Source organism: Copadichromis virginalis, linkage group LG13 (assembly GCF_057382275.1).
Source record: "Copadichromis virginalis isolate Kocher_CV1m ecotype Utaka linkage group LG13, C_Virginalis_male_GT1.1, whole genome shotgun sequence".
Lineage (NCBI taxonomy): Eukaryota > Metazoa > Chordata > Actinopteri > Cichliformes > Cichlidae > Copadichromis > Copadichromis virginalis.
This window is the reverse complement of record NC_140630.1, coordinates 7,589,973-7,612,456: the sequence shown is the minus strand read 5'-3', so window position 1 is coordinate 7,612,456 and position 22,484 is coordinate 7,589,973. Positions and strand designations below refer to the sequence as shown.

Below are 22,484 nucleotides of genomic sequence, written 5' to 3'. Positions count from 1 at the left end.
AGAATCTCTCTAATGAAGTAGCAATGCTTCAAAAACCTAATAACCGAACTTACTGCTACTAATAATAAGAAGGAAAAATATGAATAACAAAAACAATGGTAACAATTGAGCCTAATTCAAACACACAGGCTACTGGTGCGTACAAGCCAATAACACTTCAATAAAACGCATTTCATCGGTTCTTTTAAACATATCGTTATTCCTAGTATGGCAGATTTTATTGATTTTAGTTTTGGCTTATTCCTTCCTTGAAAAGATGATGCACAATACCCTCAAATATTCAACATTTGGCTAATTAATAATTATGAATCATATTAGGCCAAACTTTCACTGATCAACAGCGTTCGTGCGCGTTTTGTATAAATCTTTCCATCACTGAAGCTTTAGTGGTGCTTTTAAAACCACAAGCCACTTGACTCCCTGATTTATAGCACCTTGGCTTGGCGTCTTGCCTAATGACTCCCCCTAGCAGCTGTAACATAAAATCCCATCCAGACCAAACAAAATGATCCCGGGACACTAAGCGGGAGAAAATCCCCCTGCTCCAGGTGCATTCAATGTAAGTGGGAGAAAAGAACGTCATAACGGGGCTGGACCGTGAGGAGGATGAAGATGGTGTTGCTACCCCAGTCTGAACAGCGGCTGTTAAAAATCCATAGAGCTTCAATTTGTGCAGCTAGCTGAGGCCATTGTTTAAAAATGTCATCCTTGGGTCTCTAACGCCATCTAGTGGTCAAACGACACCGAATAGCGCCAGCTCACATGTATTCGAAGTCTGAAAAGTACATATGTATATCGTTAGCTTCATAGCATAAGTGCCTAAGTCATTTTTTGGTCAAATTGAGATTTTTGCCTAACTGTACTACTAACGATATATATATATATATATATATATATATATATATATATATATATATATATATATATATATATATATATATATATATATTTTTTTTTTTATTTATATATTTTTTTTTTTTTTTTTTTTTTTTTTTTAAATGTGCTACAAATTTGATAATGCTCTTGGGCTTTGTGTTACTGGCTTTTAAAAGCCGTTCCCTTTTCTGTCTTGAATGAAGTGGGATTAAACTGTCTCCTGTATTTTTCTATCTATGTGTTTGTTAGCACTGTGATAAAGGTGGATGGATATTTTGCAGTATCTGCAGTGTGCGCTGCAGTGTGCATTGCCAATTTCCTGGCAAATAGCACCCTCTGCTGGTTAATAATAACATTAGCACTCCAGGCCTAGCAGTTCCCCCAAATTGGTCTATGTTTTTGTCTAAGTTAAGAAAGTTAGATGACAGGATCAATAAGGCAATCACTGCTTGTAAATAAGTATTTGCATTCAGTGATAATGGCCAATTTAGCCGAACTGTGTGAATGCTGGGAAATAAGGACATTTTATAAAGAAACACATTGTTATTTAAATGCTCAAGCATGAGCTGAACTGTGCCGAACACCAAATACGAGCCATGACAGAAGGACTATTAAAACAGAAATAAACAGCAGCCTGCATGATCAAGCCTGAAATTTGATAGTGTTTAAGCAACTTAAACCTCGATGTCTGCCGAGGAAAACTGTGAAATGAAGCCCCCTGGACAAACCTGCGGTCTGTTTTTGTCTTCAAAAACATCCAGTTGAAACTTGGGTTTTTGCACTGCACTGCAAAGAGAGAGAAACAGGCATGTTTTATACTTCACACACACAAACTCATCTCACACATCTTTGTCATTATTTCTCAGGCTTTCTTTCTGTCTGTCACAGGCTTCAATTTAATGTCTGCCTCGTTGTCTGCGTCAATATCTCCTATTGTCTCTTTGTTTCTGTCTTATACGCATTGACCGCACACACACACACACACACACACACACACACGCACGCACGCACGCACGCACGCACGCACACACACACACACACACACAGAGTCTTTGCCGCATTGCAGTAGGTTGTAAATACTCAGTGCCAGCTGAGCTTGAGTGAGCAGCACCAGTGAAATACTGTCTTTGTTTCTCTGTATCTCTCACACCCCGCCTGCTGCCCTTGTGGGGGAAAAAAAATGTAAAATTCAAAAGAGGGAGAAAACACTGTCTTTCTGTCTCTTTGTCTCTCTGACACTTGCCCTCATAAAAAGGGACATCAGCAAAAACAAAAACATGGGGGAAAGCATTCCTTCTGTATGATTCTGCCCATCTGATTAAGTACACTTACAGGGGAAAGAAGGAGAAATTGAATTTCTGACATAAAGACCTTGAAAAGTATCAGCACTGAGACAGATGGCAGAACAAGCACTAAAGATAACATGTAAGGAGATGATATTTTGTGATAATACTGCCAGATAATCCCCTGAGAATGAAAAAAAAAAAAGCTTTCTGGGGCTATTTTTGCAGTTTGCCTCACAAGAGCCACCAGGTGTCCTGTTAGTGTTGCACCCCAATGGTTCATGGAGCCATTTACAGATAAACATTGCATTGATGGCTGAAACAGACAAATATGTATGAATATTGGGCTAGCATATGCATGTGCACGTTGTCATGTGATCTTAAATGTATGTTAAAGACTCAGAGGAATCAGGCCTTATCTCACCGTCATGTACATCATGTATATTTACAATTATATTATTGTTTTACAATATAAATTTTAAATGTATAGTATTTATATAGATTCAAATGATGCATTTTTCATATTTGATTTAGGGTAATTAACCCAATTCAGTTATATGCAAATATGAAGGATGCTGCTTCTTTCTTTTTCCCTTATTTGTTTTTTTATTTTATTTTTTTTTTTTTACAATAGTATTAATATTTGGTTTCATCATTTGGATAAAAAGAGTTAAAGAGGAGTCTGTTTCAGTCCGTTTCTTGTGTGTACAGACAGACCCTGAAGCATTAATACCATCATTACAAATTCAGTTATTTAGTAAGGGTGCACGGTTTTGCACACAGTGCACAAAGTTAAAAATTTCTGCAGCATAACATGAGAGCTTATTGAACCTTGGATATTAGTCGGCAGAAAAACACAACTACTGTGAGGACTCAATTACATTGCTGAATTACATTCTGGATAGTTCTAGATAGTAAAGAATTAGTCAGAAGTAGTACCTGACATCATCAGTCTACTGGACTCCATTTTCTTCCACAGCATTCTGAAATAAGCAGGAAAAAAAAGGAGAAAAAGAAAGGATGATTAAATCAGTCAGAAATCAGCGCAAATAGCACGAGGCTTGTAAAAGGCCTACACATAATGAAAAGAGTCTAAAAATACGTCTCATTTTCAGCACTGCTTTCTTGACAGCCTGTTGGTTAGAAACTTGTCTTATATGTGTAAACAAGTAAAGTAAACCGTACATATGACGTCTTAACGTTCAAACGAAAAATGTAACGAGTTATTAAAAAAAAAACAAGACCTTAGGGTGAGAACAGTAGAGAGACAAAAATAAAAAGTGAGAAATTGTTTACCGTCCATGGAGGCGCGCGGATGCCGAGAAACACTTCTGTGGTGTCAGAGCGCGCGAGGCAAAGCTGTCGGCACACTGCACGCGCACACATGACAGTGAGCGGCCAATGGCGAACAGGGTCAGGTCGTAAAACGCTTTTACGACCTGTGAGTTGTGCAAAGAGAAAATTGGAATTTGTGGCAGCTGGGTGCAAAAGAGAGCCGCATTTCCAAACAAACAAACACGCGCAGGCAGGGCTCCAGATAAATCTAAGAAGCAGTTTTAAGAAGGTTTAATCATTATTTATTTAGACCACCATCATCCGATGACCACCTCTGATACTAGCTGTTATTTAACCCTTAAAAATATAAATGTTGTAAGAAAAAACAAGTCAGCTCCTTTAGGCTACATTACACTTACAGAACAAAACGGAAGGCCCCAGAACCTTCAAATATAGGCATCTTGTAACTAGAATTTTAGCTATGACGGCAACAACCTGTCTGGATACACAGTTTATAGTTATGTATTGATGTCGGGTTCGCCGCAACAGGAATATCAGTGTATTTTATTGGAAGATTGGAGTAATTAATAACTACCACAATTTCGGCCCACATGCAGCCCAAACGTCGTAATATTAATAATAATAATTTTGCCTTAATTAAATTTGTTGATTAAATCATTAAACTGGCTTTTTTTTTTTTACCCTTCTTCGGAGACGACTACACAAGTGTCTATATATTAGTATTACTGCCCTTCAAAATACTTTGAACTCTGGCTGGACTTCAACCTAATAAATAAAAATAGTTTTAATAGCAACTATAAACTTTTTTGGCGTCAGTTTACACGTGTGAAGACAGCTTAACTTCTCTACTGAAATATTCATATTCCTGGCTGATATCGAATAGCCCCAAAATATGAGTGGTGCATTAACTTTAAGTAATTGTAATAACAGAGCTGCTGAATGCATCACGTGTACTTTTTTATTTTTATTTTTTTGTTAAACAACACTAATTTTATTTTTTTTAACAAGACAAAACAAACAAAAGTAAAACACTAATTACATTCATGGGAGATCTCCAGACCTCCTTGTGTTGGTGAAAAGTACAATATTAATAGTGTAACATTAATATTTTAGGCTAATATTGATAGTATAATAGTAATATTATAGCCTACAACGCTTTGTTGCAGAACAGCTCTCATATTTACCCTGATTTTCTGGTTATTTCCTGAAATAAAATAAAGTACATTTTATTAAAAAGTCTATATTGGTATCTATAGCAAATTTAGGCTGGCCTTATAGGATGGATACATTTTATATTTGGTTAATGTAATAAATACTGAATTATTGCAGCCTAATTATTTATAAAGTTCAGCGACATCCTCTGTCTGTCCACAGAGAGCTTATAGCAAGGGATAGAAAACATCCCGTCACACTAATCTAGTCATAACGCTCTAGTACATTCATTTTTGGTATGTAATAGTTAGTATTTTACAGAATGAATAAACATAGCTTGTGCAGTGCGTTTTATTTCTATTTTATTACACTGGAAGTCATCATGGCTAGCACCTGTATATTGTGTGTGTGTGTGTGTGTGTGTGTGTGTGTGTGTGTGTGTGTGTGTGTGTGTGTGTGTGTGTGCGCACCCCCCCCCCCACACACACACACACACACACACTAATAAACTTAATAAATTCTGATTTTAGATTCCACAATTTCTCCTTTTTTATCTTAACCCTCACACATTCATCTCTTGATTCAGAATTCTGTACATGCGCCTTTATTTCAAATTTTATGTCTAAAACTGGTTGAAATGGTTTTAGACATAAGATGGACAAAGCTGAACACTGCCTGTTGGTAAGGAGTAATGTCGATATTTCTTTTCTAAATGTGTATTTTGTAGGCATTTTGTTTTCCCTCTCATTTTTTTTCTCCTGCTTTAAAATAAATAGCGTCAGATCATTTGGAGCACGTTTCAGTAAAAATAAACCTTTTTTTATTCTATGGACTTTAAGGCTTTGATCATAAACTGCAGGTCGAAAGGAGTTCAGAGGCTTCAATTATTGCTTCACCTTTTATTTTGAAGAGGAAACAGAGCGGAAGTAGCGTTACTATCCCTTTTGACTATTAAATAAGAAACATAACAGGATTAGAAGAGGATTAATTTATTTAATAGGGTGGATGAAATTGATTAGAAACTCGGATCACGGAGTAGCTGTTTGAATATTACTGAGCTGCTTTTTTCCTTCATTGTCTTCCTCCCAAATGAAATGTTCCATTATTATTATTATTATTATAAATTCTTCCAGAGGTCGAGAAAAGGTTATTGCCTGAACAGTTACAGCTTTTAACATGTCACCAGTTGAATACTACAGGTTGGACGTTTACAGCTAGTTTCCCAGACATGGATTAAGTTGTCTCAGACTAAAAGGAAATTTCAGTGACGATGTCCTCTGAAAAAAAGGTTCTGTGTCTAAGACTTAACTCATGTCAGGGAAACTACACGTTAATGTAGTAAAATGCTGTGGGGCAAGCATCTGAATGAGATTTTGCCTGTGAAGAAAGCTGACGTCAGAATCTGAGATTTGGACTCAGGTCCACAGTAATAAATATCACACCATAGAATTACTGCTCGAGTGCAAATAGCTCATGAAAGACAACACCTCCGCCCAGTGGACATAATGAGTAATTACACATGAAGAAGCAGCCCTGTTTTTTGATTTTTTTTTTGTTTATGAGGAATTTAAATCAGCTCGTGTCTTGAAGTTACCTAATTCAAAAATGTTACTTTAACTTATCGAGACCACCTTGATTAATAAAACTTATTTTTTAAATTTATCTATGTTAGTATAAAACAGAATATTCATGTCAGGCCGCAGTAGGCTTACGTGCTTTACCGTCTATATTTTTTCTTCATAACATAATAAATGCAAGTGCACATCACTTTTCTACATCAATTGTTTGCATGCAGCTCAGCTGGTGAGGCCCTGGACTCTGTTAATGGATCATTATGAATCTATTTTTACCATACTGAAGAAATGTGGTGGGGAGCATGCAGCACTTAGACAGTTGTAATGGTTTTAACGTTTCTACGTGAAATCCTATCATCCTAATACATCCGAATTTCTGCAGCACTTTAAATATTATTCTTTTGGAGGCTAATTACATGTAAATGCAGATGGAAGAGTTTCGTTTGTGATAGTTTTATTAAAAGTGCACATTAAATCAGAACTTTGGAGGCATTTACTTAAAAATGTTTTCAGGTTATTAGTATTATTATTATCTTTTTTTATATATGTTATCTACATTCAGTGCTATTTTCGGCTACAATAATTCTAATGCATTTGTCCGTGTGCTCTGAGTGAAGTTTTGAGATTTAAATGGTTATAATACTTTTTATTCTTGTCCATCAGCTATTAAAATGGATGCATATATTCGTTCTTTTGTCACTCGTCTGTGCTCCAATACAGGACCAAATTATTTTAATACTAGTCCATAGAAACCAATACCTGTGCCCAGTCAGCACAAAAGGCCTGAATGGTGTTTGCAACTCAGGCGGCCATTTCTTAACTTTAAAAATAAGAAGAAGGTTCTGCTCTAGCTGAAAAAAATCAAACTACTGCTGATGTTAAAGCTTCCTGTTTTTACCAGTACCGCTACACCGAGGTTGTAGATAACCTAGCCTAAATTGAACGATTACTTCTGAAACAGGAAAAATACACCTCATCAAGACTCACATGCTTTTTGGCAAATCCGTTTTAATTCCCTCCATAATGAAATTTCCCGTGTTTTGTGCTCTCGCTGTCTGTAAAAGACGTGACTGGAGCTGTCTAGTCTCATCTGCAGACAATGACTTTAACATTTAGAAGGACAGTTGAGGCTCTAAGGCAGGAAAGGGTGTCCAATAAAACCATATAGTCACGATGACTGTCTGGGCGAAATTACTTTATGGCACCTCTCTCTGCGTGTCTCTCTGTCTTGAGTTGGGGCGGAAAGTCACGTTTATTCTCCAAATGCATGCTGTTGGTTTATGACCCTGCAGTAGGATGAGCCCTGAGAAGATTATATAGCCGCAATAAATGAAGGAAGCTACGAGGCGCTGCACTGACTTTGACAAAACAAGGAGGCAGAAATGTCTCTCCGTGGGCTGAAACTCCGAACACATACCTGAGAGCAGTGAAACACCTTGACGGTGGAATATAATCATAATGACAAACATAATAAATCGAGTTATTGGCCTATAATCCTGTTTAATGTCAACCATGAATTACTGCCTTTGTTTCCCCCCCTGTAGAATCAGCCGCAGGATAATAATATAGGATAATGCTGTATGTAAGCCTTTTTATTGGGTTGTATTGCGCTATTTAATAAACGACAGCGCAATTTTAACCTTTATGAGTTTTAGGCTACATTGATCAGGGGCTACAAAATATTTTTGCAGTAGTTCTATAGCAGGATATTTTTTATGTCTACAATGTTGCCATGTGATGCTATAAATATTATTAATATGCCTTTAATATCAAGTTAAAAACAAACAAAAAGAAAAAAAACTGATTTGTGCGGACTAATCCGTGCGTAAAATTACCAAGTCGCCAAAAAGAAGGCGCAAAGGAACACCGACGCTGTAATCCATCTTTTATTTTATTTAGAAAAATCACCATGAGCAGCATATTGAACTTATAACCTAAATGACAGGATGAAGGCCTTATTTTATCACACTTCGTCTCACAGCACAGCACAGGCCTGTCGCTGTAGGCTAACATAGCCTGTTGTTCTTCCTCTTCTCTCAAGGAGAATGTGGACAAAAACGAAAAGCACCAAAATACCTTTAAAATCCTCACAATGTTCCCGTTGCTGCGGATGTTATACCAACTTACATTGGAAAATGGAAATCGATTGTGCGTTGTTGTAAAACGTCTTAAGAGGACAGTAGCTGGTTACTGGGAGGAAACAGCGAAACAGAAAATCTAACAATCAAACTGCAGTCACACCATAGCTTAGCCATGACTGGTGTGTGTGTGTGTGTGTGTGTGTGTGTGTGTGTGTGTGTGTGTGTGTGTGTGTGTGTGTGTGTGTGTGTGTGTGTGTGTAGGCATGACCATATCTGCATTTCAAACCCACAGTAACAACAAATATACACAGCAACAATGACAACAACAGCAAGGACAACAATACCAACAAATATGCCCCTATAAGGCTACATGCAGAGTTTATAAAAACAAAACAAAGAAGCTTTATTCTGTCTTCTGGAGCAAATTCCTTAAAAGCTCCTTTCTGATTAATAAGGGAGACCAGGATTGGTTGTAACACAGAGAACTTCTCCACTAGGAGCAAAGTGAAACAAGTTTCTGTACAGACCTGTCAGGCACCTGAAATACAGCAAGAAGAAGAAGTGGTGTTTTGCTTCCTTTTTTATGTTGCTTATTGTAAATATATAAAATCTCGTAAATTTAGCAAATGCACTGTGGTTACAAGTGCATGACATGTAAAAGGTTGTGATTATACAAAACCTACATCAGTATTTTTAACTATTATGACCCACGCATTTGTGCAGAAACTTCAATGGAGGACCAGGAAAAGACAAGAGCGCCTTTTAAACCCAAACAAGAGGTGGTCCTATTTAAAATGCAGTAGACTCATTTTATTTACAGCCAATAAACCAAAGCCTCAAGTCACAGATAATGTGTTAGACAGAAAATATTCATCTTTATTCGCTTATTAGCCAGTTAGACAAAGTACAGCTGACCCTGGTCTGAAAAAGCCACTGAAGTGGGACAGAAGTGAAAGTATCACATTTAAAACACATTATTACTTTAGCATGATCAATTCACCTTTTAAGTACTTGCGATTTTTAGATTTTTCACATGTGTAATCTTGGTGTTCTCGAAGATACATTTGGTTTTGGTTTGTTTTCTAAGGGTAATCGCATTGTTAAAAGAGCATAAAGAGAATAACTCCAGCCTTAGCGAATGTGTCTTTTATCTTTTGGTAGTGCCAACCCAACAGTATTAACATCTTTCACGTAAATATGTTAATACTTACATGCATCAGATACAGTCCACTAGCCTGAATCCTGTTTGCTCCCAAAAATATTTCATTTTAATCCCATACAAATATTCTGCAGCTATTTTTCAGGCTATAACAAGCAGGTATTCAGCCATGAGATTACTCATGTGGTTTATCTTTGATAGTTTTCCCTTGTACTTCAGTCCGAGCTTGCACATTAAACATAGTTTTCATGAGGGCGATAGTTTTAGCCTTAAATCATAAAACACCATTCCCATTTTTTTTGTTGAGAGCACAGACAGTTTAAGTATTACGTCTGGAATGTTTCAAGCATTGCCATTTCTGAACATGAGAGATGTGCATCCATATTAAAAACAGATGTGTTTTAAAATGAGTAGTCTTTGATATGAGCTGGTATGTTTGTGATCGGGTTTATTGACCTCCCTGTAAATGTTAACACTTCATTATTTACAACTACCCCGGGTTTCAGATGAGCTGTTTTCTTTTTAAAACATGCAGATGGAAGAATTATGCGCCAAAGTACAGATTACCTAACTTTTTTTAAGACATTAATGTGTGTGTTACAGCACATCCCGGTCTCCCCTGCAGAGTTTATCACTGCAGTTTTCAAAAGCAGCAATGTTAGCTCTACAATCCTTTGCTTAGTCACAGCTGATCTTGCCAGTTCATGTTAGAGATGTTGGCCATCTCTGAGCACTGTGTTTCTTTTATCACCACCACCTCTTCACCTATCACAGGAAGAAAACAAAAGCCCCAGCCTCTAAATTCATCATTCATTCATACTCCTCCTCTCCCGAATCATCAACTTCTTCATCTTCATCCGTCTGTTTTGGAACCAGATTTTGACCTGTCTCTCTGTCAGATTTAAGAGTCCTGCCACCTCCAGGCGCCGATCTCTGGTCAGATACATGTTGTAGAGGAATTCCTTCTCCAGCTCCAGGGTCTGGTATTTGGTGTAAGGACATCTCTTTTTCCGGGTCGATTTGGCATGGATCCAGCTAGCTGATGGATTTTCTGCAGGAAAAGAGACGAGAGTTGCATAGGTTTTTACTCACACCAAACACCATGTATATTTACTTTCCTCTGGTTTTAAGCATGTCTTTCTGTGTGTGTTGTGAGGAGTTCAAAGGCTGGCATAAGATTCAAAGAAAACATTTTGTGGAGCAAATTTTATGAGCCCACAGTTTTTGGCTCATTAGAAAAAGAAACACATCTACACCTTTTTTCACATACTCCTCCTGTAATTTATGACAAACCCGTAATTTAACATAATGTGACATAATTGAAAATGTGGCCACATTTGAGGTTTCTGTCCTTTTCGATTTGGAAGGACAGTGAGCTGCTATAAATACAGGAAAGTATACCCAATAAAGATGAGCCTAAATCTCAGTACGAGAGGAGACAGGGCTGAAAAACAACCACAGCCACACTCATGCTCATTTTTTCTGTTTTTTAATCAGCTGAGTAAGGATATTTTTTAAACATTAATAGTTTGATAGTCATGCTCTCACAATGCTATTTTGCATTAAAAAAAATTAAAGCACTTAGGATTCTTACATCATTAAATTAACTTTAGATTAGCTAAAATCTCTCATTTTACAAAAAGTAGATATTTTAATGAAACCCAGATAATTGTTTTGTTTATCCCAAGATAAAATATATTAATGTATCTCTACTACTACTACTACTACTAATAATAATAATAATAATAATAAAGCTATGAGTCTGCACTCTGGAGTAAGGGTCCAATAATGTGTTTTAAATGGCATGGCATGCTTTTAGAGCATAGCATGACTATACTGACTATTTTAGGCAAAACTAGCTTGGAGTAGTATTTGCAAAAACGGGCTCGCTAACTCTCCTACTATCAGAAAAACCTTCATGTGCAAGTCAACCTGGGTTTTCATATAGCTATTGACAAACTGTTAAATAACAATATCACCTTAATTATTTTAATGGACAATAAGGTTTTATATTTTACAGTTTACAAGACATTTATAGGCCCATAAAAGTCACACTCCCCTCTCTAACACACACACACACACACACACACACACACACACACACACACACACACACACACACACACACACACACACCTGTGTATCGCCACTTCTTAAAGCTAATAAACATTCCTGAGTTTAGTGTATCTGTGTTTACCCGGGTCAAGCTGCTGCTGCTGCTGTGTTTTTCTGTCGTCGTCCTCTTTCTTTGGCTCAGGCTTCCTCCCCAGCTCCTCTACAGTCCCAAGCCGCTCCAGGACCACCTCCGCCGGACTGGCGAAGCTGGAATCTTCAGGACTGTCGTGTGACGGGGGTGAACTCTCGGGCTTAATTGTCTCATACCTCGGGCTCGGATTGGAGAGGTCACTCTGTGCTGGGAGACACGCGGGGAAAGTGGCCGAAACTTGCGACAGAGCGGTCTCCGAGGTGGGGCTCGCCCCTTCCCAGCAGCGTACAAACCTGCTGTCCGACGCGGATGCAAGGTGTTCGGCGTGTGTCTGAGTCTGCGGGCCGTAGTAGGGGTGGTGGCTCAGGAGGTGATGTGGATGAAAAAGGCCGGGAATGGACGCACCGGGGGCGGATTGCCGCTGCGGAGAAGAAGACGTAGAAGAAGTGGAAGTGTTTGTCCAAGGAGAAAAGCCATTTAAACTCGACTGTTTGTTGGAAAAATGAGAGAAATCCGGGATGTGTGAGCCGGGGGTCCCCTCCTCCTCCTCTGCTCCCCGGCCTGGCTTTGCGCAGCCAGCCGTCGAACCCTGCAAGCCTCCCGGGATGAAATGTGCACCGTAAGGCTCCTCGGTCTGGAGACCCATCATGGAATAATAATTCGTTAGCGACATGTTTATTTTATTATTTCAATAAAAAGACACTTAAATGCGACTGTAAAACGTTAGATGGGCTGGTATAGTGGCTTACATCCTCCCCTAAAATGGTAGTAATTTTTTCCTGCCCTTACTTTCTCCTCGGCTGCCCATTGGTTACTCTGCGGATCACATGGTTAGACTGTATTTAGCCAGTATAGAAGATAAATCAATTCATTCTTTTGTTTTCAGAAATGTGATAGGACGCCTACTGCGGATGGACCTGAATGTAACATATATATATATATATTAAAAAACAAAAAAACAAAAAAACTTGGACTCTTTTTAGAGGCTGAATAAAAAGTAGCATTGGGCCGTTCGTATGCCCGTTTGAAGAGAGCGTAGGTGCTTCTGCCTTTTGCACTTATTTAATGCAAAAATATGACTTACACTTTATTAGTAATTATGTCATCACAGCCTCAGATTGTCACAGGACTGATTAAAACGGGAGGGGATGGGCTTCGGCTTTCCTTTGTGTGAATCGTGACTCATTTCGAGCTTAGAGTGATTCTCCCTTGAAGTTCATGTTGAATTGCGTGCAGCTTTATTTTGCTGGAACTATTACCCAAGATCAGAAATTGATTTGTATCAGTTCACAAGTTCTGTGCTCAAATTAGTTACTTTTTTCTAATTTTAAAGTGTCGAGTGTTTTGTTGTTGCTGTGCTTTTGTTGTTCTCTTACTAAATAAACCAAATCTAAGAAGATCATTTGATTTATCCGTCATTTTAAGCAGTGGAAGGAAGGAAGGAAGGAAAACAGTGTCATAATCTATATATATATAGCAGTGCTTGTGCATAAAAGTGAAATTCCAAGTGCTTTTCTTTGTGGCTCTTATATGCTAGGTTAGGCCAGGAACGGTAAACAGTAAGGATTCATTTTGGCCCACTGACTTTTGAGTTCGGAAAAAGTGTGAAAAGCGTGAAAACTGCAAGAACATTTTTAATATATTGCACTGCTATTTCCAGGGTAATACTGGTGGCGTTACACAGGAGTGAAAATAGATGGAAATTTTAAATTATCTCTAGATTTAGTCAAGTTGTTGGAATAATAAATAATAATAGTAAATAATACTGTTGGTTAAATACAAAAACTGTACACGTAAAGGTTTGTGTCTTTATAAATCCACAGTGATCAGCAAATGTTATTGTGCATCTAATGACTGCAGGCTCAAGGAATATAAGTAAAAGTTCCTATTGTCTGACAGATTTTGTGGGGGAGGGGTTGTGGTATCAGAATCAGAATCAGAATCAGAATACTTTATTGATCCCTGGGGGAAATTATCTTAATTGTTTCAGCTTTTCAAAAATCATAAGAGCCACGTGAATGTTTTCATCGTGATATTTTAGTTTTATTCATTAATTTTGAAATAAAAACTGTTTTGTAAAGGTTTTACTTTCTCGCCCTACTTCAGATCTAACTGCTCTTTATGTGGCCCATTCGCTAAAATGAGTTTGACACCCTTGGGCTACACCTTGATCGTGCACAGCTAGCGCCATCTTCTGGCTGAATGAGACAAATCTGATTGAAAGCACTGCAAGGACTCCAAACTTTGCAATTAAAGAAGGTCCAAAGGCTTTCAGTAAATTAATTAATTACTACAGCTAATATTCAGATAAAATGAGATTATATGCTTGGAATCTAACGTCTTGAAAATAAATAGACACTTTGAGAGTCACTTCCAGCAGGATGAAGAGAGGTATGTGAGCAAAACAGTCCTCTATGTTATACAAAATATCCCAGCAATCATTTATAAATCACTGCAGAAGTGATTTTAAGATCTGAAAATCTTGTTTCTTAAGTGGTTTTATGAAAATACTGACATGGAGAAACACATGAATCAGAATTTATGATTTAATGACTTCAAACCTCATTCGGACCAGAGAGACTTCTCAATGCCTGAATGAAATTCAGGGTATCTTACTCTAGATGGCAGTGTTTTAACGGCTCCTCTGCTAATGGGCGGGGGTGGGGTGGGGGGTCTGAGGATGCTGTAAAAGAATGGAGAGTGTTTGCTGTGTAAAAATTAAAAGTCACTCAAGCTGCTCTTTAAATTTATATGACAGATTGTAAGATATGATGGGACAATGTTGGCACCATTTCCCACGATGCATTTCCCTAAACTGATGCCAAGACGTTTTAGAGATGAGTATTAAGAAAAACAATTAGTGAAGTGTTGTTATTACTATCAGGCCATATTTTACATGATTACTGCCCTGGTTTGTCATTCATCATCTTTTTATTTACTTGTGTTCCCCGTATTGGTAACACTTTGCTTGTGCTTCTGCAAACAACTATATGTTGTGTCTTATAAACATTATAATGGACACTAAATGCAAAATACCTCATTCAAGTGTCCCTGTTAGTAGATTCGGAGTAATTGCTAATGTATTTCTACACAGACTCTTTTTATTATCATGGTTTTAATTCTTTGAATAAAACAGAATTGTACATTTTAGTCAGTGTTAGAATATTACTATATTAAAAATAATTTGACACGGGACAACTACAACTAAAAGATGAGCCTGGTACCAAAATGTATCTTCATATGATCTTTCATATGCTATAACTTGTTTCACCAGCCATATATCTCAAATGCATCTTTTCAAGTTTCCTCCATCAGATAAAACATCCTAGGCACCAATACCTATTTCTATATCTTGCTCATAGACATTAAATTTTTTATTTTTCCTGTTGGAGCTATGATATATTCCATGATAACGATGCTCAAAATTGCTTAAAAACATAAAAAATGAAATTTTGGCTTTTGATTCGGACACTTGGTGAGTAGGTTAAACTGACTTGTTTAAAGGTAATATACTGCATGGGTTGATTAAATACGCACCAACTTCATTCCACATTGTAAAAAAATTGAAATGTTGATTTTGAAGGTTTCCAGTTGGAACTTTTTTCAGAATTGTTTGATTATTTCTTTAATGAAATGACTGACTATTAAAGCCCCTGCAAGTCTACTTCTACACTCCTTTAATTTTCAATATTATGTAACTAAAAGTTTGCAACAACTACTAGTACGACAGCATCAAGTTCTTGCAAAGGTAAAACACCCCAAAAATAGTTTTATTGGGGGTAGCTAGCTTTGATGTCTTTATTTCCAGCCAGAAACACAATCTCTCCTTTGTCTTTCTTTAGACATCACTCACAAATACACACCCGTTTGCAGTCCCACTCACACACAGATGAGGTGAATGTTTGAGACAAACAAAGCGAGAGGCAGCAGACTGTCTGTATTGCCCCAATAAAAGTCACGAGTTGAGGAAATGGTGGTTTGTGGCCGTGTGGTTTGTTGGGATTTGTTTGCGGTTCAAGGTTCATTAGCAGCCTTGGACTCACTGGGTGTTTCTGCTGTCTGGTCCCATGTTGTTCAGACTCAGCACACCAAGGTGTAAAAGAACAAAGAACAGAAGTCTGAGAAGTTCTTCTTTCCAGATTTTCTTTAATGCAGTACTTCTTCTCTTTGCTGTCGAATGTTAAATAGTATAGTATATAGTATAGTATTTTAGATTGCCTTACATTTCAGTTACAACAGGCGTTTTTAAAATTCAATTAAATCCATTGTCCAGTATGGTTGTCGAGCTCCTTTTTCTGAGTACCCAGGGTTTTTTCAGAGCTTGGTAGAACATCATCCTCTTCTATTACTCCTTAGCCATAGAATAACCTTCAGGAAATACTAACACTAAATAATTTTGGTTTCTCTGGAGTTCAAATCTCAAACTTCTGTGACTGAACAATGACATTTGCATTCCTAAGTTAGATGTTGTGTTACTTGCCTTGATGTTATTTATTTCTGTTCACTGCTTTTGTTATACACTGAGAAATTCAATTTTTAATGAAGTAATTTTCTGTAATATCTTTAACCAGTGATTCTTTTAATTTTAACATTTACAGAATATTTAAATATACTTAAAACTGTTTTACACATTTTGTAACCTTGTAATATTGTTCATCCTTGGCCAGGTCTCCCATAAACAACAGATGTTGGAAACTTTAAAGCTATAAAATTAAGTCATTAAACTGTCACAAATCAACATCTAGGTTGTCACAACTCCCACTAAACCCATTTCAAAAGAAACAAGTCTGTGTTACTATAAACAGTCCTGTCACAAGGGTATTTAATATTATTTCATTACTTTTTACATTTAAGAATATATGCGACATTAAACGAGACAAAAAAGAGGAATTAGACATTAGACAATGTGTCAGTGGTAATGATAATCTTTTTAATGTTTGATCAACAACAGTTTCCTCATAGTCCTCATATTCATCATCCTTAAACGAGTACATAAAGGAAATCCAGGAATATAACTGCACTTCTGTTGATTTTGCTGATTAGAGGAGAAATAGCAAAGAGGCAAACATCAAACGTTATGCAAAGATGATTGTTTAGACTCATATTCATTTGGTTTTATATTCAGCTTCAGTATACTGAGGTACTGACTACTAAACTGAAGTTATTAGCATTAAGCAGGACATTTTTTATGAATGCATACACATTAACATCATGATAAACACCAACTTAAAGAAAATAACATCAAAATCCAATATACATATTTTTTAAAAGATATTAACAGAAAACTCAAAACATTTATTTTGTTTTGCTTGTTTCAAATGAAAATGGTAAATGGCCTGCATTTGTATAGCGCTTTTCTAGTCCATAGGACCCCAAAGCGCTTTACACTACATTCAGTCATTCACCCATTCACACACTGGCGATGGCAAGCTACATTGTAGCCACAGCTGCCCTGGGGCGCACTGACAGAGGCGAGGCTGCCGGACACAGGCGCCACCGGGCCCTCTGACCACCACCAGTAGGCAAACACGGGGTTAGTATCTTGCCTAAGGATATTTGGCATGCAGCCAGGATGCAGCCTGGGATCGAACCACCGACCTTCTGATTAGTGGCTGACCTGCTCTGCCACCTGAGCTACAGCCACCCCTATGGATAAAACTTCATGCTTGCTCACATGGCCTTGTGTTCAAAGGACATGGCCTGAGGCAGAGAGAGCATTAATGGCTTTGCAGTGAAACCACATGACTTGAAGCTGGAGTTAAGAGAAGCATTCCAAAAGGTTTTCTCAATGGCAAACATAATAAAATCTGTGTTGGTACAAGAGAAAAACACCATGAGCTCTGGGTCTTCCTTTAGCTGGGTTTGTGTATTACCCTCTTATATGTCTCTTACCACCTGCTCATAGGTGTCCAAAGGTTGCAGATGATTGTCTTTTAGTTCTTCTTCCTCACCAGTTCAGAACAGGTAGTCACAGTCTCCTGATTCTTCTCTTCATTCTGCTGTTCTTTAACCAGATTTTCACCTGAAAACAAAAAGATAGCACACTGTTTCCTTGTTTTAAAATGATGTTTTCTTCACAATGTACTGAAATAGAATTAATTTAAAAACATGAGCATACTGAGACATATTTCAATATGTCACCATTCCACACACACACACATCTAACAAAGATTCCCTATTTTATCTGCACAATTTTCATTGCTTTTGTCCTTTTAATTCCTGGAATATCAATACATTTCAAATATATATATATTGATTTGGCTAATTTCAACTCTGGATATATTGGTTATCATTAGTTTCTCATTGTGAAGACTACACAATATTCCCTGCAGCTGAACGTTTAATAGTAACAGGACAGCCCATTATTGGTAATCATGAAGTCACATAGCTTTTTGCACTTTGCAAAGTTGGTAATTACAAGATCAACAATTAGAATAGGTGTCTTTTTGTTTTCATTTAGTACATTAACTGATTAATCATCATATTGGATAATATTCCATTGTATTTGAGATATACTGATATGAGTCTTAATAACATCCAGATCGGATGGTTAATAAAGGTCAGTCTTTTAGCAGGTACTCCGCAGATTTAAAATCTATCTTTAAAAGATAAGAACAGTAAAAAAAATATTATACGTTTATAGTGACGTAGCGCTTTACTCGTGTGCGTCACGTATAGTTGTGTTTTGTTTGTATCTAACAGAATCCTGAACACATATTAAAAGTAAAAAATTCCAAGTTAAATTTCACAAGTTGAACAAAACCTCATGGGTGGAGAGCGTTCATCATCACGCCACTCTTAACACAAATCTTTGCCAAGATGTGTAATCACATGCAGCTGCACAGCATATACGAGTCCTTCAGCCAGAACAGTGTACAGAAAAGACTTCACAATAACGAAGCAATACACATCATATAGTACTCGAGTAGTTGCAGTCCAGTAAGCTGCTGACAAAGATGGAATATTTGCGCCTAAAGTCATTGTTGGAATTTATTTTAATTTTGCAATGAAAATTGGGAAAAGCGAAGAGTAGAAATGCCATTCAATTGCATTGAAATAAACTATCAAATCCAGTCATGTGACCGCTAATCTAGAAACCCTTGTCTGATGTGGAGATCGTTTTATACATTCTCGTACTATAATTACGCCGTGACTTCAACTTACTCAACTTCAACTGCCGTTTACACTGTGGCCTACTCTCCGGTGCAGTCTCCCGGCCCTCTGATATGGCTCTGACTGCACCGGCCTCCTCTCGTATCTCCAATGCAGTGACAACTCCTGCACTCGGGCTGTTTCATTTCTTTCTCGTGTTGGTTCCCAGGTGTAAATTCCCTTCTAGGAATCAGTCCTCGATGTGCCTACATCCGTCTGATCGAAACCATCTTCTGTTGGATTAGCGAGGAAAAATTTCGGAACATCATGTGTCCTTTGGAGAAATCCTTGGATCTAACGCCTTTGCTTAAAAATGGGTTTAACGCGGGCACTGTAAACCAAGATACTCGTGATAAGCAGCTTCCCCGGCAGCTTGAAGAGAGGGTGGGAACAGATCCTCCTCCTAAAGGGTCAGTTTGGGCCACATACAGCCCAATTTGATGTAGAGTGAGCTGGACCAGTAAATGCTTAATACTGTACTGGAGACAATACACTTGTTTTGCACTAAAAAGTTGAACAAAGAGGTCCAAAGAAAGACATTCCTTACCGCACTCCCTTGAAAAAAATCATGTCACGGAGCACTTAAATTAAATTAACCTTCTTGTTTAATGTGTAAAGCATTTACTGAGACATCTTTTAAAAAGTTAGGGTGATTTTAAAAATATAACTTTGCAGATTCACATTCTCCGTTTGTTTTGTTATAATTTATGTAATTTACAGATTGTAATGGCTCTACAGAGACACAAATCCTTCACACATAGTTTTTGTAAGCAAAAACAATATTATTTTACCTCTTTATGAGCAAAAATATAGAAATAGAAGGCATAATTTTGGAAATTCATCTATTAGGCCAAAATGGACAAATGGCGCCTGCTCCCAGTGTTTGACACCTTTGCAGTTGCTTCTTACACAGGAGTTACAATTAAAATGAACTTGTAGTTTGAGTCTCTCTAGGATGTTAAAACACCTTCAAAGATAAAACTATGAAATAAAACAGAATAAAAAGATCGTGTTTGCATGTGCTCATTACCCTCAAGACAACAGTCAATGGCCCTCAGAAAGGAAAAGCTAGCATTTGACCTTGAGTCTCTTTAAACTTGGTCTTCTGAGTATAATTAAGTAATCCTACAGGATGGGCTGGATGTTTTTACACTGAAGCCACATCAAATAAGGCCTAATAAACACTGTGTAAGTGAATGTCATAAGAAAAATAAGGAATTCTAAACTTTTAATTCCACACCTGATGTCCAAAACAAATTTGGATTTTCCATGGAAAAGAACGAAATAACAAATCTTACTAACACAGATGAGAATATATAGTGGAAGAAAAAAAACTGACTGTAGGTCTTTGATCTACCTGCAATAAGTTCCAGCCCTCTTTTGGACCCTAAAAGAACAATCAAGAATGGTTTATTAGATCGTTTTTAATGGATGAAAAAATTATCAATTACCAATAATCAGTGGTAGTAATAATATTAGCAGTAGGAGCAGTCTCATAGTATAGTCACACAGTGGAAGTAGCAACTTATGAAATATGCTTTTTTTTCCAACTGATGGATGTCTTTTTCAATAGTGAGGAGTAATTTCAACCCATTCTGCTACTATATTTTAAAAACAGTATGAGGTGACAAGTTATTGTCTAATAAATATACAGAATGTGTCTAATCACTTTCATTGAGCATTCACTTATTATGAGAACATCTCACTATGTGCCTTCAGTGAAAACATGACCAGATTTTTCTTTTTAATGGTCTCACTGTAGTAACTTAAAATGTATCCAATTTTGACATTTAGATTAGCCGACAGGCATTGATTAGAAAAGCCTTGTTTAAGGAAAGTGACAATAATGCATGGTTCACATCTTCAAAATACTTTACATTGTGAGCATTTGTGTTGCTTTCACATGATAAAAGTATAGCAAATATCCCTTATATTTCCTGAATACTTTCCTAACTAAAGCATACACTGTCAAAAAATTTAGATCTGTAAGTCATTTTGCAAAAGCATACATATTCATATCAAAATAAGCAACTTATGATGCCCCCACTTCATTGCCTCAAACAATATTGAAATTCACAAGGACAAAAGCTGGTCCTTCTGTAGAAGCATGGGAAAATCCCTGGACTAAACAACAGCCAAATCATGAAAGTATCGCACAAACAAATCCACCACCACTCTCTTGTTTCTAACCTTGGCCTGCTGCCTCAATCAGCTGAGGTTCAATACATCTGCAGCTGTTGTAGGAGAAGACAGAAGGCATTATAGGCAGCAAGTGAGGAAACTGCACCAGAGGTGTGGTTTACTGATTGGCTGATCTTTTTGTGAAAGCTGTTCTTCAAAAGGATCTGTAGCCTCTTATATGAGGCATAAATCTCGACTAGCTTTGCAATGCAATAGTACAGTCCCGAGAAATAGCTATATTATAAATATAAGATGTGTAAATGTAGTTACCATTATGTTGACAGGCCTGCTTTGAAAAAACTATTCTGATCAGTTTTGGATGGTTTGTGATTATGATGTGTACAGATCAGTTACTTAGCTGGTGAATTGACCAGGTTCAGTGGTAACCAAACTAAATTTGCATGAAGTACTTTTGTGCAAAACAAATGTAGAGCAAGCTGATGCAAGTCTTTAAATGAGGCAAAACATCCTTGATGGCAGAAACCACAAAGGACTAGTGTATTTTAATTAATGTATCAAATAAATATATCCAGTGAAAATGATGCCCACTGCTCACCATTTAACCATATGGAACACAATATGCTTTGAGATTTTTTACTTTGTACAATGTGTGTATATTAAACGGTAGTTACTGTAGCCCCTGTGGACGTCTAGGACACACGTGATAATGTCTGGCATGCAGAATAGGCTTCTATAACACCTTCTCATCGCAGAGTGCCAAATACCGATGTTCGTTCTAAACGGCAGCTTACAGTGGTCATAGTCGTTACCTTTGGTAGTGCGTATGTTTTAGTAAAATTAATATAAGGCTGTGTATTTTTAGTAATCTTGTTCGAAAAATGTAGTTACTCTAAACTGCGGTAAGAAAAAAAAATAGAAAAAATAATGTTAGGGTGTGAAACGGCAGTTGTAAAAGCAAAAAAACAAACAAAAAAACAAACAAAAAAACCCCCACAGATAATGAATGAAACTTATAGTTCACTAAAAGCATGTGTTGTTTGTCCTCCATCGATTAACTAACCAGATTTTCATTTACAGGAAATCCACCCACGCCAGGAAAATAATATCTTGTAAATTCTGTATCTCCTAAATATCCGCAAATGTATTATTATTAGTAGTAGTAGTAGCAGTAGTATTGTGAAATTTCGCGCAATTGATATGTTGTAATATGTGTATAAGTGTTTAGGACAGTGTGTTTAGGACAGTGTATTTAATATTTTGTGTTTTGATATATTGCGACACAAAGCACTGAACATTTTGGCCTCGCACCTCATTCAGTGAAACAGATGCCCAAAACTAAACCAATAAATAAATAAACATAGGCTATATTAAAATAAAATAAAAATGATGCGGGTAGATACATTATTAAGGCAGTTTAGTGAGGGTCAAACAGTCGAAACACTAAATGTAAATAAAACCAGAAAAAGTATAAGAGGCGAAATTATTAACATGTTGCCTAATGCCCTAATCAGTAAAGTATGAAATCCTACAGTTAGAAAGGTAGGCGGAGTGGCGTCATCCAGA

The 22,484-nt window shown here is 37.1% G+C and overlaps 1 protein-coding gene and 1 long non-coding RNA gene across 2 annotated transcripts; both read right to left on the bottom strand.

Annotated features, from left to right (window-relative positions):
* Nucleotides 1-1,595: 1,595 nt before the first annotated feature.
* LOC146695163 (uncharacterized) lies at nucleotides 1,596-3,510 on the bottom strand. The gene is made up of 3 exons (XR_014923455.1): nucleotides 3,456-3,510; nucleotides 3,099-3,142; nucleotides 1,596-1,662 (listed from the first exon to the last, which is right to left on the bottom strand). It is a non-coding gene; the product is annotated as an uncharacterized LOC146695163 (long non-coding RNA).
* A 6,203-nt stretch (nucleotides 3,511-9,713) lies between these two features.
* Nucleotides 9,714-12,343, bottom strand: LOC146695162 (homeobox protein Hox-D9b-like). The gene is made up of 2 exons (XM_085477078.1): nucleotides 11,619-12,343; nucleotides 9,714-10,472 (listed from the first exon to the last, which is right to left on the bottom strand). Exons 1-2 carry the CDS (start codon nucleotides 12,298-12,300, stop codon nucleotides 10,228-10,230), a joined length of 927 nt encoding a protein of 308 aa, XP_085333204.1. The 5' UTR covers nucleotides 12,301-12,343; the 3' UTR covers nucleotides 9,714-10,227.
* Nucleotides 12,344-22,484: the final 10,141 nt, after the last annotated feature.

Bases quoted from the DNA above. Each gene is read 5' to 3' on its own strand.
- LOC146695162 (XM_085477078.1), bottom strand. From the start codon at position 12,300: ATGTCGCTAACGAATTATTATTCCATGATGGGTCTCCAGACCGAGGAG. The intron at 10,473-11,618 runs GTAAACACAGAT...CTTTTCCTGCAG, and splicing joins GCAGCAGCAGCTTGACCCGG to AAAATCCATCAGCTAGCTGG.